Source organism: Typha latifolia, chromosome 7, assembly GCF_019914945.1.
Source record: "Typha latifolia isolate L0001 chromosome 7, TyphaL0001v2, whole genome shotgun sequence".
NCBI lineage: Eukaryota > Viridiplantae > Streptophyta > Magnoliopsida > Poales > Typhaceae > Typha > Typha latifolia.
Window position 1 is genome coordinate 12,956,240 of NC_133092.1, and position 12,296 is coordinate 12,968,535.

A 12,296-nucleotide genomic window follows, 5' to 3' on the forward strand; every position below is an offset into this window, starting at 1 on the left:
ATACAAACATAAGGAAAAATAGGACAAGAGCCATATAAGCAAATCCTACACTTGATTGAAGTACAAACTGAATAATAATTAATACATGTATCATAATAAGAACTCAAGCTTATAAAAAATGGAGGAGATAGGTTAGAACTCAAGCTTACTTTCATGGAATAAAGTATAAAATGTTAAGTACTCTTAAATTATAAATAACTTTACCGCAAGCTTAGAAACCTGCAACGCTAAAAAAATTTAAGTATATAACCCTACAATTTTGCTTGCAAGCTGGGCTCGCATCAATTAAACCAAGTTACAAGACTTACCTATATATAATAAAAAACGTAACCTTAACACCTGTGAGCCTACAACATCAGAGGACAATTTAGTCTATTTTTCCTACATATCCTCATTTTCCCTCCAAACTAACATATAATCTTTTAAAATTTTCAAATGTCATATAAAAATTAGTAATTATATTTCTAACTTAATTCACAACCAAATACTTATATATCTTTTTAGTCTAATTCAAGCTAAAACTATGGCTAAGAAATGAGATCAATTAGCCAAGTTCAACTGCTAGACTCACAATCTGAGCCTCGAGGAATTGATGTGCAGTTCAACAATCAAAGTAGTTTAGAAAAGTCTTCGTTTAGTATTTGGATAGCAAAGTCTTCCTTTTATATGGTGATAATATGCTTCACTGAGGCTCTATTTCAATTTCATCATTTCCTTTAAATTTTCCTTTTAATCGGATTCCTGAGTGGGATGATGCATGGATAGCATCTAAATTCATATCAACTTAATACTTTCTAATATTTTAATTTTAATTTTAATTTTAATTTCAGATCGTCTACTCTCTTTTTTTTTTTTAATGAACAGTGTTGGGCTAGAAAATATTCAAGCCCAAACTCCCAGACTGTTTGGTTCAGGGGCTTCAGTGAAAAGATTAAAATAAATAAAATCCGAAAACAAATTTATAGGCAAGCTGAGGGGCCAAACTGCAAAAAGTAGTGGATCACCCTTAAAACTATCAGGCTATTCCCGCTATTGCGATAAACTCTATCACGAAATTACTCTCAATATATCGCGAGATAAATAACACCCACGTCAAGCCCGCTCGGGTGTTGGGGGGGGGGGGTGGGGGGAGGTTGTTTCCATAAATGGAAAGCCCGGAACCGGTCCGTATCCCTTTAACGCACCCAACTGCCCGTTGGATTCAACCTCGTCTTCCGACCCACGCCACTGGATTGGCTGGTACTCCTGGGGCCCAAAAGGGCCTCACTTGTACGCCGCAAGTTACTCTGGGTAGTCCCCTTCCGTCAAACTTCGCGCCGGCTGTTTTGCTCGTAATCACTCCTTCGGGGAAACCGTGGGTCTCTCTTTTAGAAATATAGAAATTATCGACATTTAACAAGGACTTTTTTGCATTATTATCTTCCAAGTTAAATAATTAAAAATTAACTCATAAATAAACTAATTAATTGAAAATTTAAAGTTCTAACTTCTATACACAAACTCTTAAGAACATTAATCCTGTGCTAATCTTTCTTGCCGACATTAAGGACGAATAAATTACAAGGTTCCAAAAACTTGGGAGAATGGTCATTTTCGCCAATAATGTCATCACTCCAAAACTCTACAGTAATATTGGTGTGGATAATAATTAGTACGTCGGTTCCCATTCCTTTTCTTTTATTATATATATTAATTAAACTCAAACAACATAATCTGTTAACCAAATTGAGAAGCAATTCCAACCCAACCATCTTTCCAAATTCTGTGGTCCTTAAATAGCTTGATAAAGAAAGATTAAACAATATTAATATGCTTTTTGCCGACACAATGATATATTATTAGATAGAATATACTATTGGATGCATACTAACACAATAATTATTAATATTAAATAATTATTGTCCCACTATTTGTTTAATTAGGAGGGATGATTGTGTTGGTGTACATGTAATTTTTCTTTTCCTATGTCGGCATTAATAAAGAGATACAGGTAATTGATTTCAGTTGGTGATGGAATAAAGAGGTTTTATATTTAATTATATTAGATCCTGAATTATTATCTATTTGAAGATAGATTCTCTAATTGATTTATGGTGCAGTTATTCATAGTCTTAATTATACTAAGACTAATTAAATTATCATATTATTTTTATTGAAATTTTTATTTTTGTGTCACATAGACCTTGTGAATAATTAAAAGTGTGTTAATTATTTATATTTATAATAATATTTTTAAAGAAAAAAAAAAGAGAAATTTTAATTTATTAAGAGTAATAGTTCCGCGAAATATATGTTTCACCAAAGATGGTTTAGGAGAGAGAGGTAAGTGAAAAATAAGTTATAGGTGGGGGATTTAAATGTAATTATCTCATGTTCTTGTTTCTTATTTATCTAATTTAATTTAATCCCACTCATATTTCAGGTGTGAAATTGTAAATTAGCCATTAAAAGGTTTTGTTTCCACTGTAAGCGTCTATGTTTTCCGGTGCGCACGCATTTGGGCGGTAAGTGGATACCGTGGGCGATCGAGAGTTTTCGTTCGATTTCTCGTCTACGGGGGGGAAGGAGAAATTGCGCGCGAGAGTCGACTTTTGCGTATAAACCCCTATATTGTTCAAATATTACGATCTTCTTTATAGCACTATCACAACCAACCATTCTTTTCTCTATAAAAGCTGAAGTTTCTCAACAGTGCCATCCTCCTCCGCACTACAACTAGAAGAAGGAAAGCAAAAGATGAAACGAAGCAGAGCAGAGCTCTCTCCGTCAGAGCAGCCCGCCAAAACCGAGCGCCGATACAAGGAGACGACTCCCAAATCCACACCAAAGTCGTCGCCGAAGCTTCTCCACAAGCCCAGGAAGCTAGAAGCAGAGGAGAAGGAGCCTTCCACCTCTTCCTTCTCCTCCTCCTCTCCTCCTCTGGAGAGGGAAGCGGAGGAGAGCCCACCAATTGGCGTGGACTCCTTGGGGGAGTTGTTTGGGTGGTGGTCTTGTGGAGTCGATGAGGAGATGCTCTTGGGTTGGTTCCCTTTCGTGGACGAAGACTTCCTCTGCCATGAGAGCAGAGGAGGGGGAGGTGGGTTGGGGGCATTTTGGGAAGAGGGGATGGTGGATTTGCATGATATATGGCAGCTTCAGAACATTCATGAGGTGCCCAATTCGACCAAGTGAGAGATAGAAGAAGCAAAGGGATGTGGGAATTGAAGAGATTTAGAAGAATAAGAGGAAGGAAAGAGAAAGGTGGTAGCTTTATTCTTCTTCTTCTTCTTCTTTTGGTTCTGTTTTTTGGATTCTTTTCTTTCATTCTCTTTGTACAAATAGTAAAAGGATCAGGAAGGAAAATAGGGTGAAACTTTTATGGGGATTACAAACAGCTTTGTTGGTACTTCTAATTTCTGTGAGCAATGTTCTGATGAAGGAATTGTTAAGCCTCTGTTTACTTGTCTTTTGGAGCAAGGAATGAAACTCTTCCATGGAGATTGCTGCAATGTGGCTAAACTAATCCGCCCTCTTCTCTTCTGGATAAACAGTGATTTCAATGTCAACTTGCAAACATGGGTGGCAAAAAGTTGATCTTCCACGATAACTCGATTTTTAAACTGATTTAAATTTAATTGGATCGTTTAGGATCGATCCACTTTTAATCCAAAGTATTTAACGGTTCATATTTATTATCTCAAATCGGTTTATAACTTAACTAGTCAATCCATTTATGATAATATTTTGTTTATAACATGATAAATGAGTCTCAAGAGTCTTTTTTTTTTCTTCTCTAAATAATATTGAGTCATAGCTCAGAACGAAGACTAAGATCATCTGATACGTTATATATATATATATATATATATATATATATATATATATATATATTATCCTTTCAGTCATTTATTTTGGTCACGAGGATATTATCCTCCAATAGAACTTGGTCATTTTAGACTTCAAATGAAATGGTTTGCTCTCAATAAATAGGCAGCCTTAGGATTAAACTACTTAATTTTCTAGTCTTTGTGCTCATTAGACCCTGGGACTTCTAATTGCATTATTAGCAACCTAGCTCTCTTTATTGTTGTTATTCTTGACCACATTGTGAGGGATTCTACGAAGATTATTTGATCTCTCTACTACCTAAATTGGGCCTTAGCCTGATATACTGGGCCTGGAATAGGCCCATTTGTAAAAATGCTAACATATTTATATAGATTTATAATTATGATAATGACATTAAAACCTATAGGTTTGAGCAGAGTCACCTAATTGTAGTCTTGGACATCTCTCCCCAAGTTCAAATGGAATTATATATATATATACTTCCTTGTTAGTTCTTGTAAAAAGAGAACGGAGAAGACAAACTAACTTCAGTAAAATTTGTAGATATTTTTTTTATGATCAAGATGGTTATGAGATCGATTCTAACCTTAAATTATTATTATAGAGAAAATTATTTAGTGGTGGCTTAACTCAATGACTTGACTCGGTTAATGACTTAATTGTGCAATGACTTTGAGTAATGTCTCAGCAAACGTTTAATTCGGGATAATAGTTCGACGATGCACATGACTAAAATTTAACGGGGCCTTCCGCCTTTGTATCCAGGAAGAGTTAATTTTTTATTTAATCCATATCTAGCTTTCGGCTATTACATAGTAAAAAGAAGAAAAAAAAAAAGAAGCAATGGTGCTTGTCCTTTTGAAAGACAAACAAAAGAAGAACAATTGACATAGTAAGAAGGAAGATACCCACCAAAGTAATAAAGGAGGTTTTGATGAGAAGCAAAGATTGACCCCACCCAATTGATGATGCCTCCTTGTATGATTCTACTTTAAGCTTTCACAGTCGAAATGTACAAATTGATCAGGGATTTCTAAATAATTGCCATCAAAATATCATAATTGCTAACACAATTTTTTAAAATATTATAATTGTCACTAAAATTATTGTACTATTTTAAAGATAATATTTCATTAGGTCAATCTAACTAATCTTGATTAAAATATAACTTAAATATATTTTATAAAAAGACTATTTTACTTTTGCACAACCCATTTTCTAATACAATAAAATATATCTTATTTCATGTGAGAGAAAAATTATTGATAAATATTTTACAAACTTAAAAAAAATCTAGGTACATTAGTTATTTATCTGTATTCTTTTTAACTTTAATAATAATATGTTAGAAATATTTTGTTAAAAATTAACTATCACCGTCATTTTGAAAGCAAAAAAATAATAATCAGTGGCGACTATGTAAAAAATCTGACTACTCTTAAAAAAAAGCCTATTATTAAATCATCAACTTTAGAATGTAGAAAGCAAATTGGGCATGATATATAATTAACAACTAAACTAAGATATTTACTAGTCTAATTAAATTTACTTAAACAAAGACTAAAGACATTAACTTTCCTAGAGTCACCATCCATCTCGGTATATGCTTTAAGTGACATAACTCGATCTTTATTTTTAAGTTAGGTTTATGTCCTTTTCCTCATGTTAGGGACTAGGAAAAATCTTTGAAGAATTTTATAAGCAAAGAAAAGTCTGCCAGGGAACAAGGTAGGGATGGAAAGAAGATGGTTTGGTCAACCAACTCAACTATCCTCCCAAGTTTCTATAAATTTCTTATTGTGTAGATGTTTCTTTGACTATTAGATAGATTTAAATTATGATAATGACATCCCATTTCAAGTTTTCAATTAGTCTCTTAATAATAGAACCACTCATCTATCTATGTCTTCCTCACTAAAATAATTATTTATGCGAGTAAGATGAAAAGAATATTATATATCGATGAGTTAAATTAACTATATATATATATATATGACCGTAATAATTTAACTTAAATAATGATAGTGTTAGTATTATTAATTGTACACATTGATATATAATCCTAGTGAAGACGACATGGCAATTAATTTACTTTCCAAGCATAATGTCCAAAGCGTGGGTCTAGGGTTTTAATAGGAATAAAGAACAAGGGAGTAAAGTTTTCCCAAGAATTGCATTCCTTTTTTCTTATGTTCTTCATGTCTTTGCTTTTGTCAATAGGGTTGGTATCTTGGAAGGATCTCAATGGGCATCTCTTTTTCCTTGTGAAAGCCATGAAAAAAGACCCAATATAAAAGTAAGCATTCGTTTGACGTTTCTTAGTTTTTATTTAATTTTCTCCTGTGTCAACGTTTATATTGAGGAAAAATAATACTAGAATTTGTAAGGAAAATTCCAAGATATATATATATATATATATATATATATATAATTAGCTAATGTGAAGGGTTATAAATTGGTATAATTTTACTGAGATCTCCTAAACTATCACCATCTTTTTGTATACGTTTTTTAAACTTTTTTTACTATATACATTCTCTGATTCAGTTTCTCATATAGTTTTTTTTAATTTTTTAATGAAATATAATTATAATTTATGATATATTCAAGCTTAATGCTACATTTTATTTTGTTTGATACCAATTTGACAAACTACCAAACTTTGAAGGTGACAAAATGTGTGGTTACTTATAATTATCTATTGGTGACAAGTGGTCTTAATTCTTAAACTAATTACCAAAACTTTGGTTGAGATGTCAATTTGAATGAAAAGTATTAAACTTTTGGACCCACAAAATTAATGGACTATTTGGCTTGAAGTAAATTTTATCAAATAAAAACCAAGTAATTACCACTTCAATGGCTACATAGAGTCATATTGATGCTATGCTCTATTATTTTTTTAGCCAAATCCTTGAAATAATAATGTAGAAATTTCTATCACATAACTAAGAATTCTTTATTTAACATCCAATGTTAATAAATTGCACCTTATGGTTTATCAAATATTTACAGAAAGCATTGTTTTACTAATCATGATTAACGTGCTTAATTGATTTTTTTTTAGGTTATATTTCTATGGTTTAGACTTTGAATGAAGCCCATTTGCCCTTTCAAAAGTACAATTGAAATGTCTTATTGGTAATACACTTTATTAAGGTCATTTATTAAGTCAAAAGTGGGACATATGGTAGACTAAAATGAAGAGATCGTGCATATTTAGTGTTTGTCTTAAATAAATTTCAAACTAGAAGTGGAAAATTTCTCCAATTTAATTGGGGGCCCTTTTTGTCGTTTTAGGTGTGCTCGCATTAGCTAACTTTGTTGACATAATTTGTTTATGTAATTGATTTGAACATTAGTGCATGTACACTAATGGGCTTGATTTAAAATTAGGGTTTATAACAATCTAAGTGTCTTAATTAACAACATCAAATTTGATAATTTAATTAATCGAAGATACATGATGACGAGTTTGATAATAGAGTATTGGAGTGTTTGTGCATTATTAAATCTAATTAACTCTGGATCTGCACATTGATTTTCGAATCAAGGGGCAGTTCAACCTAATCCCTCTCTTTAAGCACATGAAAGGGCACCATGAATGCAATTTTTAGGTGTAAAGATCCCGTGGGCGTCATGCAAAGTTTTATTTTATTTTCCCCCAATGGTTTTTCTAATAGACAACTTGATCAGATCACACCTAAAGCTTTACTCTTAATAATTATGCCGTCCTAGTTGTATGAGATGTCAGCATATCTACATAAATTTTTAAAATCTTGTCTAATATCTATATATATATATATATATATTTTTTTTTTTTTTAAAACAACACGTAAGTTAGATATCATTTAGTTTAGCTATAAGATTATAGTCAGCTGACTACAAGACTGATGCACAGAAACAAAAAAATATATAGTTTAGACAAGCCTCACAACTTGGCGAACATCAACAATATATTGTCTCAAGACCAGAAAAAGAAATATAATAAAAAGAAGCACATAACGACACCGGTATAAAAAGGCTTTCTAGTAGCTTCAGCACAAACTTTACAAATTTAGTTCATCACGAAACACATTGCTAGAACAACAACCTACAAAGAATTGAGAAAAAAAAATGAACAACTAATAAAAAATTAAAAATGCGTCAGCGTATGCTACAACCATGGTATAACAAGTAGATAGATAATGACATACCGGATGGGGGTGGAAAAGAAGGTGACGTAGTTAACATCAACCATGGAAGACGAGCTAGGATCCAATAGTTCCAGTGAAGATGGAGAGAGAGTGAAGGGGGAGAGTACAACTAGAGAAGAGTGATGGAAGAAAATTATGGTTGAGGAAGTTAGAGTAGCGGAGGAGATAGAATGCGATGACAAACAATGAGAAGAGAAAGTAAATGTGAAAAACGAATAGAGAATAGATAGGACAGGCTAGGAGAGGGGAGAAGAGGGATTCATCGTCTTGTGGACAAAGGAAAAACTTTTTTAGAGATGGAAAAAGGAAAACTAAACCCTAGAGCATACTGATAACCGAGTTGACATCAGCCATGGAAGTCAAGCTTGGATCCAATAGTTCTAGCGAAGATGAAGAGAGAGTGAAGGGGGCGAGTACAACTAGAGGAGAATGATGGAAAAAAAAATTATAGTTGAGGAAGTTAGAGTGGCGGAGGAGATAAAATACGATGACAAACAACGAGAAAGAAAAAGTAAATGTGAAAAATGAAAAGAGAATAGATAGAACGGGCCAGGAGAGGGGAGAAAAGGGGGTCATCGTTTTGTCCATAGAGGAAGAACTTTTTTAGAGGTAGGAAAAGGAAAACTAAACCCTAGAGCATAATAGTTATTAAACTCATTGTTTTATTTCTCAAAAAGTTCCTTATCTTGATTTTTTTTTGGGGAGTAATATTGAAACTGGCAAGAACAAAAAATAATACTGTGCATCGAGTCCATAATTAGATCTCAATTTTGTAAGTACAATTTTTCCGAAGTTTTATCCGCACATTTTTAGTGCATGTACGGGTCCTCCATACATACACCTCTTATCAGATCTAGATGTGGTCCAAAACACAAACACAAATCATTCCCCCCGTCCTCAAACGCGTTTCCCCACTTAGTCCGTTTCCCAACTATTAAAAATTTATAATTAAAAAAAAAAAGAAAAAAGCGAAAGCTCCCGCGCCAGTTGCGGATTCCAATAGTACACGGCGTGCCATGAAGCTGGCCCACACGACGCTCACGTGATTCCCTAACCCATAACGAAAGGGATATGAGGGTGAATGACGGCCATGCCCCTACACCACTGCGATGCGCTACCGTCCTCCGCATCCCCATGCTGGCGTATACAAACAGTTTCACGTGGACCGCGCCACCCATCCCACCCGTAGATAAAGAAAGCTACTCTTTCTTTCTCGCGAGATGATCCTTTACCCCTCTTTTTTGACCGAAATACCCTTACATGTCCCCCCTTGTTTAAAATTTCACGAAAGGGTTCGTTCAACTCATACGAATTTATCGATTTGGATTCTGGAAAGATGAGATCGGACATTCTCTCATCCCCCAATTTGAGGACAAGAGAAAAAAAAAAAAGGACCATCCAAGATATTAGGGGTAATATAGTAATTTACCTACCTTCTAGAATATGTCCTTAGTTCATCTCGCGGGATCTTCTTCGACAAGGCGTCCGAGAAAATGACGGTATTGGAACTTTGAAGAAGCCCACGGAGTGGGGAGGGGGAAAAAAAAAGGAAAAATAACGTACGTGCATTTCCGGTGAGAACAAAGGAATCTTCACCACTCTCAACCAACCCCTTCCCTCTCGCAACGGTTCGCAAAAAGATGCCAAGAGGTGAGCGTGGACCGGTTTCCGGATCCGTAACCTAATAAAAGGAAGGGATCATTCAAAAAGGAAGACCAACGTAAAAAAGCAAGGTCAGAAATATAAATTTAGAAAGTGTTCATTCTATATTATTGAACTACGAACTTTACATTTCACGCCGTTACTTTTACGTCCGTTGAGGTTTACACCCCTGCGTTTACACTTTACACTCCACTAACTTCGCGCCTCGCACGCCACACCAAAGAGTCGTGATGTAGAAACGGACACGCGCCGTTGGCGCGATCGGTAACGATCCCGTAGGTGACCGGCTAAGTGGGTAACAGGAGAGAAGCCATACACGTGTCTGATCCGGTGCAAGTAGTGGCGGTGGAATCGGTAAGAGTGAGCCGCTCGAGGGGCCACGTCGATACGGACTGTGGGCGGTATTTCCAATGGGATAATGAAACGGCGAGGTGTCGCTGAGTATTAGGAACCGTGGCGGACGCTGGCGCGTCGGCTCGGGCTCTCCGGTCGGCTCAAGTAACCGTCGCGCGAAAAGTTATTGGGATGCCGAACCACGTTCCTGCTGCAAAGGCAACTCAGCCAACACCAATACCGACAAGTGATGGTATGACACGTACCGAATCTTTCAGATTTTTCTACATTATTCATCCGCCAACTCATATTTGGAGAATCGAAGATACCAAATCAAAAATTAAGTCACCTTGACCCTACGACAGTCGGATTGATTTAGTCTTGCCAACATTTGAAACTTTTCCAGAAAACTCTACCTATATCACTATTATACGTATTAATTTTGATTAAGTGGGTCGAAAGGAGCTACCAAGTTGCTCGTCTAATTAAGGGACTTACTTGTCATTGACGTGGACTCCTTATATCACTGAGAATTCTATGGATAAATAAAGCAACTTGTTACTTAGTCTGCATGAATCTTTATCTATTCTAAGAGGGCATCAACTTTATCGATGCAGCCCATAGTACGATTCCTTATATATTAGACTAAGCATTGATTTATTACCTATGACGAGGACATAAAGTTGGGCCATTTATGTTGACAATTGGAGAGGTCATACATATGGAAATTCGAATGATACTTTGAGTGTAAGTATTAAGGAGGTTGTTGAGGAGATTCATTTTATAGAACAAGATTTATCGCTTCATGGGCGTTATACCGACGACTTGACCATAGCACGCGAATAGCACTGTATCGTTGACATTTTAGGATTTTAATTATTGAAATATAATTAACTCACTAAATAAGAATCATAGAGATAAATTATTTCTACCGATGACCAGGATTTAGTCTAATTAGTTACTAATATTCCCACCCTTCGTTATTAAAGTATTATTCTACGTAAGAAAGTAACCGTTTCCCGACGTTTCCTACGAAGCCGAGCCGATTCCCGAAAGCCGCTGACTCACTCCGTTGTTCCCGGACATCAAATGCGGATTTCAATCCAGTTTATTCCGGATGTGAAACCTAAACACTAAATCTAGAAAAATGACAACAACCGACGAGCCCGTGACGCATGGCCGCAGAATCCCGATCTCCACGCTCCTCCCTCTTTTACCTTTTACCCCCTAAAATAAATTTGAATTACAAGAGTAATCTAGATAAACTACCTCGTTTTATTTTACAAAAACAACCCCGGAAAGATCCGCCCGTTCCCTATATAAGGCCTTTCGGAACTCAACCTTCGTGCCCAAAACACCCCCATACTTTTCTATTCCTCGTATACCCCCCCTAATCAAGAAAACAAACTATTCTCTCTCTCCTATTCTATCATGGAGGATTCCGAAAACCCTAAAAGGCCAAGGGAGGACTCCGGCGAGGAGTCGCCGGAGACAAAACGTCTTCGGGCAGACGATATCCTCGGCATATTCGACGTCGGCGACGATGCCGGCGGTGACATCACCGCCGGCGAGGACCTCGCCTACGTGATGCGAAGCTTGGAGGAGGAGATAACGATACCTTCTCCGGGAACGGATTTCTCCAGTGTCTCGCCGTGCTCCGGTGATCCGAGGGAGTCGGATCTTGGCTACCTCCTGGAGGCCTCCGACGACGAGCTCGGTTTGCCTCCGGCGACGACGGCGGTGTCGTCGCCAGAACGGGAGGGTGACGTCACCGCATCCGGCGAGGGGGAGGCGGAGGAGGAGGAGGAGGAAGGAGGGTTCGGCCAGATCTGGGGTTTCGATGACGCCATCGCCGGTTGCTACGAGGGATTGGAGTTCGGGATTCGGCCGGAGGCGGCGGTCGCCGCCGACGAAGTGGTAGAGTTGGACGGCGGGTTGTTCGATTACTCCGACATGGCCTGCGGGCCGTCTGATTTCGCTGATCTGGCGTGGCGGTCGGAGACGCTGCCGGCGTTGTGATGGAGACTTTTCCAACTCTCTTTTTAAAAGGAGTTTGTAAAGTTTAGAAGGACAAAAAATACGATATGGTTAAAAGAATAGAAAGATTATCTATTTCTATAGCTAGTTTTTTTTTTTTTTTTTTAAGTATTTCGTTCCATTTTCTCCTTTTTTTCTTTGGCCCGTTGATGAGGATTAGACGGTCGATACTGTGTTATTTTTAGGTTTTGGATATTCTTATTATTAGTTTAAAATTTATAAATTAGACTTTATATTTTA

General features: G+C 36.4%; 1 protein-coding gene and 1 long non-coding RNA gene across 2 annotated transcripts; one reads left to right on the top strand and one right to left on the bottom strand.

Annotated features, from left to right (window-relative positions):
* Positions 1-7,722: 7,722 nt before the first annotated feature.
* On the bottom strand, positions 7,723-8,576 carry LOC140792769 (uncharacterized). The gene is made up of 2 exons (XR_012109812.1): positions 8,025-8,576; positions 7,723-7,921 (listed from the first exon to the last, which is right to left on the bottom strand). It is a non-coding gene; the product is annotated as an uncharacterized lncRNA (long non-coding RNA).
* A 2,706-nt stretch (positions 8,577-11,282) lies between these two features.
* Positions 11,283-12,296, top strand: LOC140792457 (uncharacterized). The gene has a single exon (XM_073143471.1). It carries the CDS (start codon positions 11,451-11,453, stop codon positions 12,036-12,038), a length of 588 nt encoding a protein of 195 aa, XP_072999572.1. The 5' UTR covers positions 11,283-11,450; the 3' UTR covers positions 12,039-12,296.

Bases quoted from the DNA above. Each gene is read 5' to 3' on its own strand.
- LOC140792457 (XM_073143471.1), top strand. From the start codon at position 11,451: ATGGAGGATTCCGAAAACCCTAAAAGGCCAAGGGAGGACTCCGGCGAG.